The following is an 18009-nucleotide window of genomic DNA, read 5'->3' as shown; positions in this document are numbered from 1 at the left end:
AGGAGGAAAGCTTTCACACCAAAATGCTAATAATGTTCTCTTTGTTAGTGCCTTTGTATTGTATATTAAGTGGATCAGCCTATCAGTCCAAGTTCTGCAGCTTGTAGGCATCCACCTTCCCATAATCCAGCCATTTTTGGACTGTGGGATGGACTATACCTTTCTTCAGCTGAGGAAGAATGCTGTTTATCCTTTCCAAAGTATCTGCCCTAAGTGTGGGTGGATCCCTCTGTTAAACTAAAAGCATGTGGTAGGTACACTGTCAGTATACTGTTTCTGTATTGTTAAATGGGTTTATTGTATGAGTAATAATTACTCTTTAAATGTCTGATGCCTAATGATTATATGATTGGATTTTTACATTATGATTTGTTAAGTGGAATGCTTGTTTGATATTCCAGTCTCTTCACTCTCTCCAGGGAAGAAAGGAATTAAAATCCAATTTGCTAGGAAAGACCTGTATCTTTTAGGTAAGGGAAAAAACCCCAAAACCAAACCACACAAAACCAAGCAAATCTTTCCTAGTAAATTATGCTGGACTTGTCCATTTTTATAGTCCTCTTGAAAGCATGATGACAGGGTCAATAAGCCTGTGTGCATTTTTGAATTATTTGCAAGTCGCTGAATTCTGGACTTTCTAGTTTTGTTTTGGTTTTTTTAAAATCTGCTTATTTTTGTTTATACTTGGAGTCCATTCAGGGGTTAGATGTCATTGCAGTGAGCTTCTGGGCATTCTGCCAAGTCTTCAGTATTGTCAGAATGCTGGGTAAAGTACAAAGAAAAATGCTTGTCTATATTTCCTTGTAAAATTTTATAAGTGGCCTATAGCCTCAGAAGTGAGACCACCCTTGTTAAAGTAAGAGCACAGCTAGATGAAAACAGGACTGACTCTTCTTTCTCTGATTGTCTGTACAGGTGGCTAGAATGTGCAGATCACTTTGACATGCAAGAACTGTAAATGTGCATGAATTAATAAGAAAATCTGAGCTAGAACTGTTGGCTTTTGGAAGCCACAGGGTCTGTGTTTAGTATTGTAAAACTGTGTAACAGTGTAACTGTTAAGATAAGTGAAGATAAGCTTCTTCTGAAGAATCAAACTGTTTGAAATTTTAGCAGCTCACCATTATTGCCTCTTCCAGTTGGCCCTGTAGATATAATGACATGTTTGGCAGACCCATGGCCCAGTGTTCTGCCGTGTGTGGTTTTCCACAAATATTCTCATCCATTTTAAAAAGATCACTTTGTGTAATTTTTAAAGTTGGTTTTGAATCACCAATTGACGTTCATTTGATTCAAATATAGTAAGATTTAGGAACATATGAGAGAAGGGACTAAATATTATTTTTGTCATAGAATATACTGTAGTCAAGCTGATTGTTCATTTCCTGGGTAAATTTTGGTGCAAACATTATTTCTCTGTATCAAAATATAAAAAATAGAAAACTCCCAAAGTATCTATACTTGCACATCTGACTTGAGGTGGAGCAAGTGCCTCATCCCTCCTTTTTCTTTTTTCTTTTCCAGTGTGTTTTGCTCTGTACATTGCACTGTAAAGAACAAAGCAGTGTAGCTGCAGTATTTTTCTGCTGCATTTTAGAGAAGATGCTTGTAAGTGAATCTGAATGGAGGTTGTTATGCTTTGATACAAATTGAAAGGAAATCTGTGTCTATGCTTCAGAGTACTTGCTAGGCGAGATTATTTTCCATTGTAAATTAGAGATTTTTTTACATGAGAGTCTGAGAACAGCCATGTTGTGCCTGCTCAGAGAACAGATAGGATTTAAGCCTCTGACACTATAATGACATAAAATCAAAAAGTTATTTTGTTTTTCCTTTAGGAAAATCCAGAAGAAAGGTATATAAATTGATTGGCTTGCTGTTCTCATGTAATTGCTTCTTTTTACTAATTTCCTCTCTCTTTTTCTTCCAAGTTTGTGCTGAAGCTTTCAATCCAGATGAAGAGGAAGAAGATACAGAACAAAGGGTGAGTGAGGGAATAATTTCATGCATGGTTCTCTCTACAGATTGACAGGCAGATGTCTCTACGTTGCATTTTCCTACCACTTGTCCCTTTAGTGCTGAGTGTGGTGTGGTGACACTGACAAAGTGACATTGCTCTGAAATTTAAGGCCAGCCTTGTCTCATGCACTTTATCAGTTACTTCAGCTTTAATATAATTTTACTTCAAAGGACTGGAGAGCTGTGCTTTAGTCTAATATCTTTAAAATTTTGGATATTTTCCTTCTTAATTATCTTAAAGGCTTGTTGAGGCAATTCCTAGAGCACTGATGCTGTTGAGAAGAATTAGTTAAGCTTTACCACAGCTGTTTCTTCATGGGTGCTTAAAATTCCTCACATGCTTTTTACTGCCTTTCTTGTCAAAGCAGTTCTGCCTGAGTAGGAGAAATACTTGGTTGAAATATTTTAAGTCTGTGGCCACCTGTTGTTTCGAAAGCTGGGAATTTCTAGGAATTGTGAATCCAGATACTGCAATTGTATTTCTTTAGAGATGGTTTTATGAGAGCAAATCCTGTAGCCTGGCTGGTGATGATCAGTGTTTTCTCTTTGGACTTCTGGTGTTCCTTTCCAGATTCCATCACAAGGATATCTACACTTCTGCAATGAAAATCTAAGTCTAATTTAATCTCTCTTAAAAATGAAGATACTTCATAAATAATTTTTATAATATAAAAATAAAAAAAAGACTATGAGTGTGTCCAAATATCCAAATATTTGTAAACTTGGATACATCAAAAGTCTTAATTTTCTTGACTGCTCACTCAATATTCAGTTTTCTTTTAAAATAAGGATCTGAGATCTGCTTAACTTTAGATAATGACTTTTTAGAAATACCTGCTAATGTAACTGATTTTTGGAATCCTTGTTATTCCAGAAATAATAAATATTAATGTGGTGAATGTCAGGTAATTAATATTTTTACATATATTTTCATAATTAGCCCCTAACAAACACACATATAAACATTTTTATGATACAGTGAGTATCAATTCCTTTAACCTGATGAGAGTTTATAATTGGAAAGAAGTAGCAAAATATCTCAAACAGCAAAGCTTTATTTAAGTAATTTTGTTGGAAAAAACCATACTTCTTCAATAGTTAGGTGGGCTGAGACTCATATATATCATATATCTTATGAACTGCCTGTATGCCAACAGTAAGTATATTGGGACTAATATAGCCAGAGTTTAGAAAGAAAACTGTTCACTTTTTCCTGTTTCAAGTGCTCAGACCTTGACCGTGTCTGTGGCTGTGCTAGAAGGGAAAGGAATGGAAAAGGCATCCTTTTCTTTCTTGTCTGTCCTGACTGTTGTTTTGCAGGTGTTAATTGTCAGCATAATATTTTTCTTATGTCTCTTTCATTCTGTCATGCATTGTATGTTTATATATAAATACTGTTTATGTAAACAACAAAAAAACAATGTATACTTTGACACTTAAATTGTGCTCTGCTTTTTCACTCTGAAGTGAAGGTTCAGTCTGTCATCATATTTCTTTGTTGTCGTGACAGTTCTGTTTTACTTTGTTTTAAAGGTAGTTCATCCAAAAACTGATGAACAGCGATGCCGACTGCAGGAAGCTTGTAAAGATATCCTGCTCTTCAAAAACCTAGATCAGGTAATAGCATTTTAAGGAAATCTTAAATGGAGTTGATTGTTTGTATGTACAGTTAATATTGTGATCTAACAGTCCAGACACAGTTTTTAAAGACAAGAAAATAGGATTCTATTGAAAAGATGGGGAATATTTTCAATATAGTGGTGCCTACAGATGCTGCAATGATAATTTCCAACTCCAGGAGTGCAGTAAATATTTCAAGTGCACCTAGCAGCATAAAGACTGGCTTGCGTGTTCATGCAGTGTATTTTTAGAAACTCAGCTGTGATCTACATCTTTAGCTTTGAACATCTGGGCACTGAAAATGCAGCAAAAGTATATTGTTAATGGGCCTGGGAATAACAAAGTTGGTAAAGCAGGTCAGCATCGAGGCAAGGCATTTATGTGGCATCATCTCTCTTGGCTTTCACAGCCTCCGTGGCTGTGCTGCCTGCAAAAAAAGAAAGTTTAGTCACGGCTCATTGGGGAAACCCAGCTGGAGCCTGCTGTGCACACCAGCATTATCCCATTTTCTGTGTGTTTTCCCCATCTGTACCTACCCTGTCTCATCTGGGGCTGCAATTGTAGGTTCTCTAAGACACAGACTATCTAGGGAAATAACTGTATAGAGTTCTGTTCAGTACAGTCCTGGTCATGACTGGGGCTCTTAGATGATGACAGCACAGATAATTTACTAATAGATCATGGTGCAGTTTCTAGACATACATGTGATGAAATACACCTGCCATTGACATGAATCCATGTGTGTCCATGGCAGTGAAACTGTGTCAGATTATACCAAACATACATGTGTGCTTTGGCACTGAAATGGTCTGCAAAAATTGAGCCATTTCGACATAAATTTGAGATAATGTCTCTTCTGTGGTGGAAGTGTCTATGTTTGTCTGCATTATTGAACTTACATTAATAATGTGGAAATGAATGAGGTGCCAGTAGAAATTAACATGTAATATCAGTATTACTGGTATTTGCATACAGTAAAACTGATGCAGTGCATGTTGTGTTTCACTGTCCAGATCAAGTCAAATGAACTTGCCATTGTCCAGCAGTGTATTTTCTGACAGGTTTGGGTTTTCCCCCCCGCTCCTGTTCGTTTTTTTTAGGAGCAGCTGTCTCAGGTCCTTGATGCCATGTTTGAGAGGAAGGTGAAACCTCAGGAACATGTGATTGACCAAGGTGATGATGGAGATAACTTCTATGTCGTTGAGCGGTAAGCAGCTGTGCCTGTGACATGAAGAGGATGTTTCTTTTCAGCTTCTTAAGAAAGGGAATGTTTACTGCAAACAGGTTTTGAAGCAAACTTACTTTTTTGCAGTCATTGCCTTCTCATGTGATCTTTCCAGTTTCCCCTTAAGGCCTCCATTGACTTTTGGGTCAGTGGGACAATCTGATGTGACTTAGGTGGACATTTCAAACCAGCTGGGCTTTAACACGTTCTCTGAGGCTGTGACAACACAAATACCACTTTCTCTGAGGGGAGAGCCACAGCGTGAGCTTGCCTGTGATTTGTTCAGTTTAGTTTTTGTGCCCATCAGCATAGTAGAGCTTAATACCAGCCATATTACATCCTGTCTCTAGACCAGGATATGTTTTTTTCTGAAGAAAGGAGGCATAAAAGCAGCAGAAGTAGCCATGTGGTAAGGGAAGGGATAGATGATTGTTTTCAGGAAGGAGAATACAGGAAGTAAAAATCTATGGTAATGGTGACTGTTGAACAACCTGGACTTTGTCCAGTTAGTTTTGATCACTGACTTCAGAGAGATTTAGGGTTGCTTTCCCTCTGTTGGTCACGGTACCTGCAGAGTTTAAGGTGCCATTTTGCAATTTCTCGCATCAAGCAAATTCACATGATAATTTTGGGGATCACATATATATATATGCAACAGGCATATAATAGATATATGTGTGCATGCACATTTTGAATATCTTTTACCCTTTTGGAAGAAATTCTGGCTAATGTTACTTTTAATCACCATATTTAAAGAAAAATTAAGGATATGGATTTATTTCCTGCTGCAAAACTGTAATATTAAACATAAAATTACTAAGTGATTTATAAATGTCTGTTGGAATACAGTCTTAGCAAACTGCTTTTTTTGATGTGCTGTTATCTTGCTTATCACTGAAATAATGACACCATTAATATTGTATGAAATACTTTCAGAGCAGTTCTTCAAGACAATGTGTCCCCTTTTGAATTGTCATTTATGCTATATTTAAGGAGTTTGTGAAAGAATTTCTAGATTAGAAATGGTTTGTTTTGAATGATTCTTGTTTGTTTTAAGGACATTCCCCTCTCTGATTAGGGAAATTACTGAACATAGGGCTACCTCAAGTATATTGACCATATGCCCATTCTCCTGTCCTCTACCACACCATCCCATTAGCCTAAACCACTGCTCCATTTCCATACTCAGTTATGTCCCTCAACTGCTCTGCCTCAGTCCAATCCCATGTCTTTGGCTAGACAGGAAAAGTTCCTTCTCTTGCCACGTTCACTGGGGAGATCAAGCTGTCCCAGATAAGAGTAAGGTACTGCAGATCAGAACTTGTGGGAGCCAGAGCCACCAGCTCTACAAAGATGAGATTCCATGCAGAGCAGTGGTTCCTAATCATGAGGAAATTTAAACTCAGTTTGGGAGCCTCTCAAAAATGTTAGATACCATCAACCTGTTTTAATTTGTTTCTATGTAAGGCTGTTATCCTGTTGGTTACTAAAAGCTCTCTCTCTGCTATGAGTTTTAACCTTAAATAAAGAAGTGGAATGGAACTTAATCTTAGATATTCAGGTAAGTGCTTCTATGGTCTCTGTTCTACAGATGTAATGCTATTTCAAAACAGGTTTTTTCTATCGAGAGATAGTTGTGTTGGAAGTTTTCAGTTTTTAAGTTTTTTGTTTTGTTTTACTTTCAAGTTAAAAACACCAGTAACATAAATATGTTGACAAAAATATGAGGCAGAAAGGCTGTACAGTGAGGAAAATTAAACTTGTTGTTATCTAGTGACACAGCATAGCAGCCTTTGCTGTGAAAACTAACTCAGCTGCAACTCTTTTTTGCTATTCAGTTATTAGAAAAACTTCTACAGTTAGGAATTTTCTGTCCTTTCTCCCTTTCCAGTCCTCCTCCATCTCCTACCCTCTAATTTTTCATGCAAAAGAGTAGGACACTGGTCCTTTTGGAAAGCCACAGTCTTTCCACTTGTTTGCAAGTGCAAGTTCAAAGGACTCTGGCTCTTTCAAGGCATCAGTAGGCATGTCTTGTTACTCTGATATAAGTAATTAATGCCTGAATATCCTTGAGGATTAGTTTCTTTCTGTCTGAATGAACAGTGACTTTATGTTCTGGCACAGGCCTTTTTTTTCCCCAGAGTCTTCTGCTTGTGATGCTTCCTCACCAGATCACTTGTGTCTGAGTGTCTTTAACTATGTACAGAGGGACAGGAAGGCAGGGCAGATGCAACCTGAGGATGCAGCAACTATTTAGGGCCCTCTGCATGGAAGGAAGAGCTCAGAGGGATGTGTTCCATGGCTGAACATTTAGGATGCTCATTGCTGCTGAGGAGGCACCTGCTGAGTCTCTGCTGATTGAGCAGTCATCAGTCAGGAGGGGCAACATTTGCCTCTGTTGTCTCTTGGAACAGACTGATCCACAATCTTGCTGAGTTGCCCTCTTCTGCTTTTCTGCTTTTTTTCTAACTTGGGGTTTTATATTTTTTCATGTCAGTACTTTTCCTTTGAGTCCTTGGGCCCGTAACGATTACCATCTCAACAATTACACTTCGCTCTGTTTTTATTCTTCTTATCTCGCAAGGTTTTAGCTCACGGGCTAAAATAACAGCTCAACAACAGTTTTCCCAATAAAACTGAACCAAGGTCACCCAGAGTTGCCTCACCAGTTTAGTTCTTGGGCTGCAGACAGCTGAGTGCTTGGCTGAAGGTTATGTGCCCATAGCTATTTGGAAATAAATGGCATTAGTAAGTGACTTTCAGGCTGAGGGATGGGAAGAAGTTGTTGCTTTTGCTTAAGGTGTTCACAGATATCTCTTCTAGATCAAAAATACACCTCTGGAGGTTGTTGCCTCTTGTGCCTCTCAGAAAATCATTAAATGGATATCAGAACTTACCAGAATTAGTGACACTTTCCATCCACACTAAAACTTTTCTGGTTTACTCTTAGTATGCTGCTGGGTTCCTACTCTGTCTTGTAGCTGTAAGCAGCAGCAGGTACAAAAAATGGCTGGTAAGGATGCTGTGCAATCTCATGTGCCTTCCTTTCCCACCTACTACCATTTCTGGTGATTCCTTTTCTTTTTTTCTTATGGGCCTAATGATGTTATGGAGATAATGCCATTCCTTTGGACAAAGATCTAAACTCCTCAGGAAAATGATATGTTTATTCAGCTGCTTAAAGCCAGGAAGGTGTTCCTTTGCTGCTTTTCTCCAGGGTGTATGTTCTGTGAAGTCTTGTAGGCCAGTGGCTAGTACCTGAATGATCTCTGGTGCCATAGCTAAGAATTAATCAAGCCTACTCAAACTACATTTTTATTGTTTAAAGCATGACAGTCCTGAGGGCGTTACAGGCACGTGTTTGACTTTTAAATGGCTACCTTTCTATGCACAGCCTGTTTCTTCATAGGCAGTTGCTGTAGTGCAGTTTGATCCAGATTTGAGTCTTGAGCTTACTAGCTGGACCCAAACCTGCATCTTCATCAGAGTAGTCTTTTTATTCCCTGTAAATTCTGGGATACTGTTCCCTCAACTTCATTATAATGTAAGGAAGTGTGCTTCATGGAGAACAGGATGAGGAGGCCTTTCCAATTTAAACAATTTTCAGCTCAGTATGAACAAAGTGCTTTGACATTTCATCTTGATCTGTTCAGAGATCCTGGTAGATGTCAGCAGGTTTAGAGCATCTTGAGGTTATGATATACATACCCCTAATCTGGAGTTGAGACAAACCCACAGTAGCAGTTGAGCAGTTTCCCAAAGGTCCTGCAGCAATGCTGTCACTGAGAAAACAGGTAGAGATGGGTCCAAGTCACTCTAAAGAGGCCTCACTGGGTAACAGACATGCTGTGAATTGACACTGTTAAAGATGATGAAACTGCCTCTCACCCTGGCCAGAAGAGCAATGTCAAAATACTGTGCAGAAGAAACCAAGTCGATCCTGCCCATATCTATCGGGAGTGAAAAGCTTCATTAAGAGAGAATTAGTGTGAAAATAGTGTAGATTGAAGCAGCTGAGAATCATGCACTTGGAAAGCTCAATAAAGCATGTTCCATCTCACACAGCAATAAAAAGCCTATTTGTATAACAGCAAAAAGCTGTTTTTAAGATTTGTACTGGAATGTTGTCTAGTAAAAAGTGTCTATTCCATTGTTTTGCAGGGGACTGTATGATATTGTTGTAGCAAAAGACAACCAGTCGCGCTGCGTGGGCCGCTACGATAATCATGGCAGCTTTGGGGAACTGGCATTGATGTACAACACTCCTAGAGCTGCCACCATCGTTGCCACAACAGAAGGAGCCCTTTGGGGACTGGTAAGGAAAGGAAGTTGCTTTCATATGCATATTTTAAACAGTGTCCAGAGCTTCTCTTGGTATGGCTCCTCTGCTCACAGCTATTTTATCATGATCTGTTATCTCCTGGCATGAGAGATCCATTGTGCAAATCTTTTTGGCTGCCTTTCTAGAACAACTTGTCTGTAAAAACTATATCATTAGTTCTATCTGTCCCTTTATGGTTTTGCATTTGCTATAATTGTAGCTTTTGTTAGGGGGGAAAAACCCCTGGTTTTGTTTTCATCCTGCAGAGGACAGTGGAGGCATGCACGTTTTTTTAGGAGGGGGAAACAGTATCTAAATGAGGTTTTTGTTTTCCACTTACCTTCCTACCATTTTGTCTGCTTTAAGGGGAATGGGAAGGTGTTAAATATCTTCTTGAGAATGTTAGTAATTTGAAGAGGTCAGAAAACCACCTAAAGCTTTGTTTTCCTTCACAATAAACTGTCGTCATGTTTCTGGTCCCTCTCTGTTACCTTGGAAGAGGTTCTCAGGTCAGCATGACCTATGAGATACCAAGCTAAATGATGGTGTTGCTTTGTCTCTAGCCCAGCAGTGTTGAATGTGAAGCTGTAGACATTAGTTTCCTTTTTTAGTTCTTTTCTCTGTACTATTTGGATGGGGTTATTTTCACAGTGCTCTCTTACTCATCTGTGAGGGTTCACATAATAAGAGGATTGTGCGATCAACGGAGCCTTTGAAGCCACAAGTGTTGTGTGCTGTCTGTGTGCCCGGGCTCCTCGGCAACTATCGCTGGGGGTTGGCCTTGTGTTGTGACCTTGATTGTAGGACTGATAAGCTGCTACACATGGCGAGGTGCTTATGCAATCTCAGCGCGTGCTGAGAGAATCTGACTTCCCTTTTCTTTGTGAACTTAAAGAAAAGAGTTTGGTAAATCAGCCAGGGAATAATTTCAGAATCTAATTTCTGGAAGAAGGCAGAACAAAGCAGCTAGCTACAAACTGAACTCATTCATAGAAGGAAGAAAATAAGATGATGATTCTTTGTTTCAGTTTGCCTTTGATAAGTGCACAAATTGGGTTAATTTTGGGTTTGCTTTTTCTGTGATTATGTTCACATAATTAGCAAGGTGTAGTTGAACGGGGACCTCTTGCTAATCATCTGTCGTGTGAATATTTTATTAACTTAGGCTGCATTTTCCAGTCAAACTTGTTATTTTTTCCAGATATTCTGTTTGTTGTCATGTTTTGTTGTACTATTTTGTGCCTGATGTAATTTAAACATATTTTTATTAGTCTGCAGAAGTCATTGCTAAAGCTCATGGGTCATCTGCCATTTAGGAAATGTCGATTGCTCCTGCTGCATTGCAGGCTTTGGCCAACAGAAGCCCAAAAGGCTCAGGCACAAAGCAGTTATCACAGTGGGTCTCTTCTGGAGCAGGGAAATGTCCTCAGCCTTTGCTACTGAATGTGTCTGGGGGAAACCTCATGATCACACACGCTGCTTTCACGGCTCTGCTTTCTTTGTTCAAATACTGCTGCTTCTCCTCCCTCACTGATACTCTCAAGCAAATGAATTCTGAATTATGCTTTTGCAATTCCCCTGACTGTTTCTACACCTTTCTGCTTTTCAAAACACGAACATTTGATGACATTTCTACCAATGAAGAATTTCTTTAAAAAAAAATTTAAAAATCCCTCATGCTTTACCATCTTTTGTTCTCCTTTGGATAACAATAATACCATCCTGCCTTTCATCTTTCACATCCTTCAGCTTTTATGTTCCACTAGTATCACCTCCGTCAGTCCTTGCTTCAAGTTACAAGTATTTGCAGCCTGCATCCCATAGAAATGTTCACTTCAAAATACCTCTTCACCTTAAAATGTTGTGGCTTAGGTATCAGCCAATGGTTTTGGGAAACGAGTTCTGGAGGAATGGCTCTCAGGGCACTGGATGTTTCTGCTAATTGTGGCTTTTTTTTTTTTTTTTTTTTTTGGGTAACATTTTCCTAGCCAAATTGGTACTCTTTTCTTCCTACTTTTTGGTTTTGATTTTTACACTTATGGCCTTATCCTGTGCAAGGCAAACTCTGCAGCTCTGCTCGTCATCCAGCGCTGATCCCAACAGGGCAAGTGGTAACAGAGACACCTGCTGGGCAGGTGCCTTTCCCTTTCGCCTGGACGTGGCGCTCCGTTTCAGCTCTCCTAGGGCCTTTCCCATCGGTGCTTGCCGGTGTCCAAGTCCACCTTTCCCGTGGGGAAGGAACCGCGTTGTTCCCGCCGGTTCGCGGGGCTCGGCCGGGCCCGCAGCGCCGCCCAGTGGCCTCGGAGCGCAGCGCGGGGGCCGGCGGGGCTGGGCTGGGAGGGGGGATATTGCCCCAAATTGGGGCTCCAAAACCACGCCGAACAGTTTTTCCTTATGGAACACACGGACAGGTAGCAGTTAGGAAGTGGCCCTTGTAAAAGCTGGCTCTCGGATCCGAGAAGGTGGAGGAGTGAACAAGCCTGCTGCTGTTCCATGTTCTGTTCCTGATCTGTTTGAGAGCAGTGTAAATCTCCGACTTACTTTTGAAATCTGTGGCTCAAGTAGAGAAGAATCCAATTTAGACTTAGTCCTGTAGTTGCCTTAAGTCTTAAAAATTCCAGTTTCCACTACCTAAAGCAGAAAGAGCAAAAGTTTGTTGTATGCAGAAGCATGAAAGATATTCACAAACAGGCAAAGAAAACCTCAAAACTCAACCCTGAAAAACAGTACAAGATAGACCAAAAACTGAATTCCTAAATGCTTATCTGAGGAGAATCAGATCGTACAGCTCCCTGTTTTTCAATTTGTTATTCCCAGAAGTGCTTTCAGAGGAGCTGTTGCAGTCACTGTTGTGGTGGATATGGTATCATTTTAACAGCTGGTTTCTCAACCCCAACGTTTGCTGTAAATACTAGTTCATGTTTGTCAGTTCTTTAAACAGGGAACATTTAAGTGAAGAGAAATAATGTATTTCTCTGTGCTGTTTCTTGCAGGATCGAGTGACATTCAGAAGAATTATACTGAAAAATAACGCAAAGAAGAGGAAGACGTATGAATTATTTATTGAGTCTGTGCCCCTTCTTAAATCCTTGGAGGTAAAGCTTCTCAGAGACATCTACATCAAATTCTTGCATTAGCAATAGCTCCACAGACATTGTTTCTGCTGTGTCAGAAATCTGTGTTATTTTTGCTTAGAACAAAATATTAAGAGCCGCTTTGGTATCATATTTACTACACAACTTAATTTGCATTGTTGAAGTTGTACATTGCTTTTTTTTTCAGACCCTTTATTCACAGTGAGCAAGTTGCTGATTTTTATCTGTCTGATTTTTTAGAAAAATCTTTCCACAACCCCCCCCCTAAAAAAACCCAAAAAAACCCATCTCCACAAAGTGCAGATTGGAACTCAGGGCTGTGGTTTCCTTTGAGGGTGTGATGTTGAAGTAGTGGTACAGTCACTGGGATATTTGGCCTTTATCAACCACAAATGATTTTAAATTTGAGACAAAGATGTGGGATGGTAGTAGATCCTGCTTTAACCTTAGCTGATATTCAGGAGGTAAACTAAGAATAGGCTAAAGGAGCTAGCTGGGAACACAATGACAGGTGTTACATTGGTGTGTGTGGGGCATAACTTCAGGAACAATGTGCCAATTGTCACTTCTGTTGACTCAACCTGTATCTTCAGAGGGCTCTTGGAACTGACCAACCTGCTTTGACATTAGTATGTGTCTGTCCTTGCCTTACATCATAATTTAGCTTTTCTTTGTGTTCTCATGATAAAAAAATCTTTCTCATGATTTATCTTTAGTATTTGAGAAAAACTCTTTATCCCTTTGGGAGAAGATTACAAAATTGCCAAGTATCATTAGGTGTGAATAACAACCTCTAATACATGTGATTTTGGACATATACTGTAGCTGTGGAAGGGGTAAATTACACAACACCTTCTTCCTCAGTGCCTGGCTTAAACTGGTTCCATCAGTGTGCCTTTTTTTGAGAACAGAAGTGACTCAAATATTTAAAGATACAGAAAAATAACTCATTAGCACTAGGATGGCTTTTTGCATGACACATTGCAGTTGAATCATGCGTGGACCAGATTTTGATTTCTCAAACATAGGCAAGATTAAGGTGCATTTGGGGAATGAATGGATTGATTACAACTGAATCATCTGTTGAATTTTAACAGCAGGATTTTTTTCCTTTCTTGGTATGTTTTTTTTATGCTGCTCTGAAGCAATAAAATTGTTTTGTGGGGTTTTAGATGGGCTGTGGGAAACACAGGAGATAATTGTAGCTGTTCTCTTTCCCCTTCCTGATTATGAAGACTCAGGCTGTTCTGTGGCATGTCAGATAGGGTCTCCTGCCCTTGCTGCTGGGCATCCTGGCTGCAGTGCCTGCTCATGCTTCACAGCCCTTGTCCTTTTCATATTCCCTTCCTTGCACTCTAGGAATGAGTTTTGGGACAAACCCCGCCCCCTACATAGTCAACTATAAAGTCATTAAAATGTTTTGAAATGATGTTGCTAGTGTAAGGCAGTAAGTTTATGACATTTTTCTGAGTGCTTTCTTCAAATTTCAACTGAATATTTAAGGAAGTGATTTCCCCTCCTTCCTGCCTTATTGCTCTAAATGGGCAAATCAGTTATTTTTTAACTTTGCAGGTAAGGAAAGCACAGGGATGGGACATTAGACAATTTTCTTTCCCTGTTGATTATGGTATCTTGTGAACTGTGTTGCAGTACTATGACCATGTCATTTCGGGGCTATGTTTATAAATTGTGTGTTTGTGTGTCTAGTGAATGCCTCTTCATTTCAGGAGAGACCACAGAGATTCAGGAGAGTTCATAGACGTGAGCTGTAATTGATTATTGTTTTTAATTTTCCTCTTTGTTCCAGGCATCAGAGCGAATGAAGATAGTGGATGTTATAGGAGAGAAAGTGTACCAAGATGGGGAACGTATCATTTCTCAGGTACTTGAACTCTAAACTTCTCTTTATCATTTGCCTTTCTCTGCTTTTTTTTTTTTGTGTGTGGAATTGACTTATAGAATCTTATTACTTGGACCAACTTGGCACTTATTCTTTAATACTTCCAATTTATTTAATCACTTCTTGAATGTTTGGGGAATGGACAGTATGTATTTTGCTGCAAATTTATTCTACCACTTTAGCTTCTGGGTATTTCTTCTCTTACCTGTGCTTTCTAAATGGTCTTTGCAAGGTTTCAAGAGGAGTGTGCCTTCAGAAGCTGAAATTAAATGTCTGCCTATGCAGTTTTCCATGAAAGCCCCCAGCTAGACTTTTCCTAGGCCCCTATGACCAGATCAAAAAAGGAATCACAGGCATGTAGTTAAGGCATCTCTAATGCCTAGGTCTGACTGAACAACAGAAACAAACAATTCAACACGAGTATGGTTTGATGCAGTCATTGCAATGTTTACCTAGGTGGACCCAACCCAGTTTACTATTCTAAGAACTATCAGGGTTAACTAAAACCACTGTTCTTCCCAATGCTTTTAGAAAGAGTATTTCAGTGGTGTGGTCTGGCTCAGTTGACAGCCTTTGGTGGTTGGTGTATGTTTTGTCTGCTGCAGCAGACCAAGGCTGGAGTGGTGGAACATGAAGCTGGATGAGCTCAAGCTAAAGCTGTGGAACACTGTTACTGATGAAACAATGGGATTTTGTGTCAAGTTTAGCTTGGGGTTGCTGTGTTGCAAAAGTGCTGCAGTTCAAGTAGAAGTGAATTCAGAAAAGTCCTTGGCTTACCTGCAATTGCAGGTTTTTGGTTACAACCATTGTTCTTGTTTTATAAACAGAATATGACTCCTTGATAATGTCTTGAATAATTAATCTTAATTACTTGCAATGTCAGATAAGTGGATGCAGGAAACTTTAGTTTGCTGATAAGCAAATACTGTCAAATTACTTCTCTCCAAAAATACCCTGTTTTGTAAGTTGAAACTCTTGTTGCTTAAGACTCTGAGAAGACTGAATTCTCAGCAAAATCAGAGCTTATAAATAAGTCTCAAAACTGGGAACTCACACCATCAGTGATCCAATTACACAGTTGGTTTTAATCTTTTGTAATAACTGAATTAAGGACAAGGATGTAATTATCCTTAAAAGGAGGATTAATAGTCTGGATAGGTCTGGTGGTACACTGCTAGACCTGATGGAATTCTAAGCTTGGAAAAGATATGGTAACTCTTACATTGCAGCAGTTGCATCAATTCCACGAACGCCTTTCCTCCTTTTCTCTTGTGGATAATTTTATATTTTAATTACCCTTCTGGAATTTGGCCCTTCAGTTAAGGGCAGTAAGCTTTAAAGCACTTGAAAATTGTTAGTAGTGCTACGAGGATGTCTCCCACTCAGTTTATTTCCATTCTGTTAGAAAAAGTATTATTTAAGTACTTACTCTTTCAGAAGTGTGCTGGGAGTATTAGCTCATGTTGTGATAGATGGCAATGGTAAATGAAAAGCTTTCCACTGGATGACTTATGACCACCCCCAGGAAGCTCAGCTAAAGGCCTAATTTGTTCTGTAACTCTGTGTTTAAATCTTGCATCATTTTCTTCCAGCCCATGTTTCATACTCTGGTTGTAACTATCTCCATCCATTCTTCCCATCACATTCATCATCTCCTTGCCCACTTGACTTAATGTCAGATTTATTTCTCTTATTTCAGGTTTTTTTGCTGAGCCGCTCCCATTCCCTTATCAGTTCTTTTTCCAGCCTCTGTCTCCCTGAAGCCTTTAGTCTCTTTGCTTGTGATTTATAGCAGGAGGCATGTGCTGGGTCTCTGCTCTGACTTCCAGCCCTATGCCAAACCCACAGAGAGGGATACAGAGAGGGAAAGTCCTCTCTGTCACAGATGAAACTTTGAAATTAAGTGCTGGCAAAGCTCTTCAGAGCAGATGTAAACTGGAATCTGCTGAAGGTTTGCAATGGGGTGGGGAATGAGAGATGTGAAGAAGGTTCTAGAAACTCTCACAGATTGCAGAATGATTGAGGTCGGAAGGGACCTCTGGAAGTCACCTTGTCCAAACCCCCTGTTCAGCCAGGGCCACGGAGAGCCTGTTGCCCAGGGCTGTGTTCAGATGACTTTTGAATATCCCAAAGAACAGAGAGTTCAGTACCTTTCTGGGTGTGCTTGGTCACTCTCACAGTGCCTTCTTCATAAAACAGCTGGATTGGACTAAATCACAGTTCTTTAATTCACACCCAGTCATTCAACAGCACCTTGTGGTATCTTTCTAGAACTTGATATAAAACGGCTATCAGTTTTTATTTTCTCCCACTTGCCCCTATGTGACTGATTTTCCTTTAATGACATGATGCTGAGTGCTTTATTCCTTACCATTCTCACTACCTCTATGGAGCCATTGCATCATTCCTCATGTAGATGGGTTGCATTGTGGACTTGCCTTTCTGTAAACTATCCTCCTCTTCCTTTCTATGTTTGTGCTCCTCAAATGCAGCTCTTCTGGGTTCTTCTGTCTCCTGCTATTTTACTGTGAATTGACTGAGCTCATACTTAGTTTAATGGATCTTTTTTCCTGCTGACATCTAGAAACACAGTCACTAAATTGGTGTTTTATTAAAATTTGCCTATAGAAATTCTAGGCTCTGCTTAGTTTCACAACTGGCTACTTCTGTCAAGAGCAGAAGGTTTGCACTTACGTGATTTTGCTTTATATCATCAATCTCCTTTGTGTTTCCCTTTCCTCCTGCCCTCTCACTGGATGACATGCACTAATAGTTACTTCCTTGTGGGTTCCTCTAATGTATTATCCAACCAGTCACCTTTTAATGTTAGGAATCTGAATGTTTGTCAATTCTAGCAGATTTCTGCACAAGGCCTAGTTCAAAGTGAATGACTTAATACCCTTTATACATACTTTCAAGTATGTGTAAGTAAAGTAAAAAATAATTTATTTTACCTTTTCCTCTTCACAGGGCGATAAAGCAGATTGTTTTTACATTGTAGAATCTGGTGAAGTAAAAATCTTGATTAAAAGCAAGGTGAGTGCAAATTGAGTGATTAGGGTTTAGGTCAATCCCTTATTCTATTGATTAATACAAGAGATATGAAAAAGCCTACCCTGACTTATTTTAATATATTATTTTGTGATGTTTATCATCATTACTCATGTGATGAAGGTTATAAATTCCCATAACTGAAGTTAGTTTACTAAAGTAGAAAAGTCTTTTTCTTCTATCTGCTGCTCTGCAAACTAACCTGATATACTCTCCCTGGCCTTAAGGGTGGAGATGAAACTTTTCTTCTGTCATTACAGAAAACTGTAGCTTAGAAAAAGTGGGGTCTGTTATCTCTAGTGACATACTGGATGTTGGCATTTAAAGCAGCTTTGGGGAACAGCTTGTGGTAGATGATAAAGGCTGTGTTAGATTGATTTAACAGTAAATACCTGCCAGTCTCAACACTTGTGGGCTGGCACATGCTCTTCTTATCATGGTGTTGAGGTGTTCGACCAGCACAGACCATGACTTGGGAATCTCTGGGTTAAAGGCCCTAAACGAATGAGCTGTTGCATGTGTGTAAGGTATGTGGGGTGAACTGCAGCCTTGCACAAGGACAGAACTGTGTGCAAATAATGAAACTGCACTGTTTGACAGACTATGACGAGTAAAGAAGCTAACCAAGAAGTGGAGATTGCCCGGTGTCACAGAGGGCAGTATTTTGGAGAGCTTGCACTTGTTACCAACAAACCCAGAGCAGCCTCTGCCTATGCTGTTGGGGAGGTCAAATGTTTAGGTAAGCAGATGTTCTGTGTTTCTAGTTACCCTTTTCTGG

At 39.6% G+C, this 18009-nt stretch overlaps 1 protein-coding gene across 1 annotated transcript in view; it reads left to right on the top strand.

Moving 5' to 3' along the window:
- Positions 1-18009, top strand: part of PRKAR2A (protein kinase cAMP-dependent type II regulatory subunit alpha) — a 62353-nt gene that overhangs the window by 39703 nt on the left and 4641 nt on the right. Inside the window, exons 3-10 of the mRNA XM_051788946.1 lie at positions 1932-1984; positions 3553-3636; positions 4740-4846; positions 9026-9179; positions 12179-12280; positions 14088-14162; positions 17151-17216; positions 17832-17970. Of these exons, the coding sequence (XP_051644906.1) occupies positions 1932-1984; positions 3553-3636; positions 4740-4846; positions 9026-9179; positions 12179-12280; positions 14088-14162; positions 17151-17216; positions 17832-17970 (780 nt within the window). The remainder of the gene's footprint in view (positions 1-1931; positions 1985-3552; positions 3637-4739; positions 4847-9025; positions 9180-12178; positions 12281-14087; positions 14163-17150; positions 17217-17831; positions 17971-18009) is intronic.

The sequence above is a fragment of the Manacus candei genome, unplaced genomic scaffold (assembly GCF_025592945.1).
Source record: "Manacus candei isolate 608988 ecotype Guabito, Panama unplaced genomic scaffold, ASM2559294v1 h1tg000025l, whole genome shotgun sequence".
In the NCBI taxonomy this organism is placed as follows: domain Eukaryota; kingdom Metazoa; phylum Chordata; class Aves; order Passeriformes; family Pipridae; genus Manacus; species Manacus candei.
This window is presented reverse-complemented; position numbering and strand designations above follow the sequence as displayed.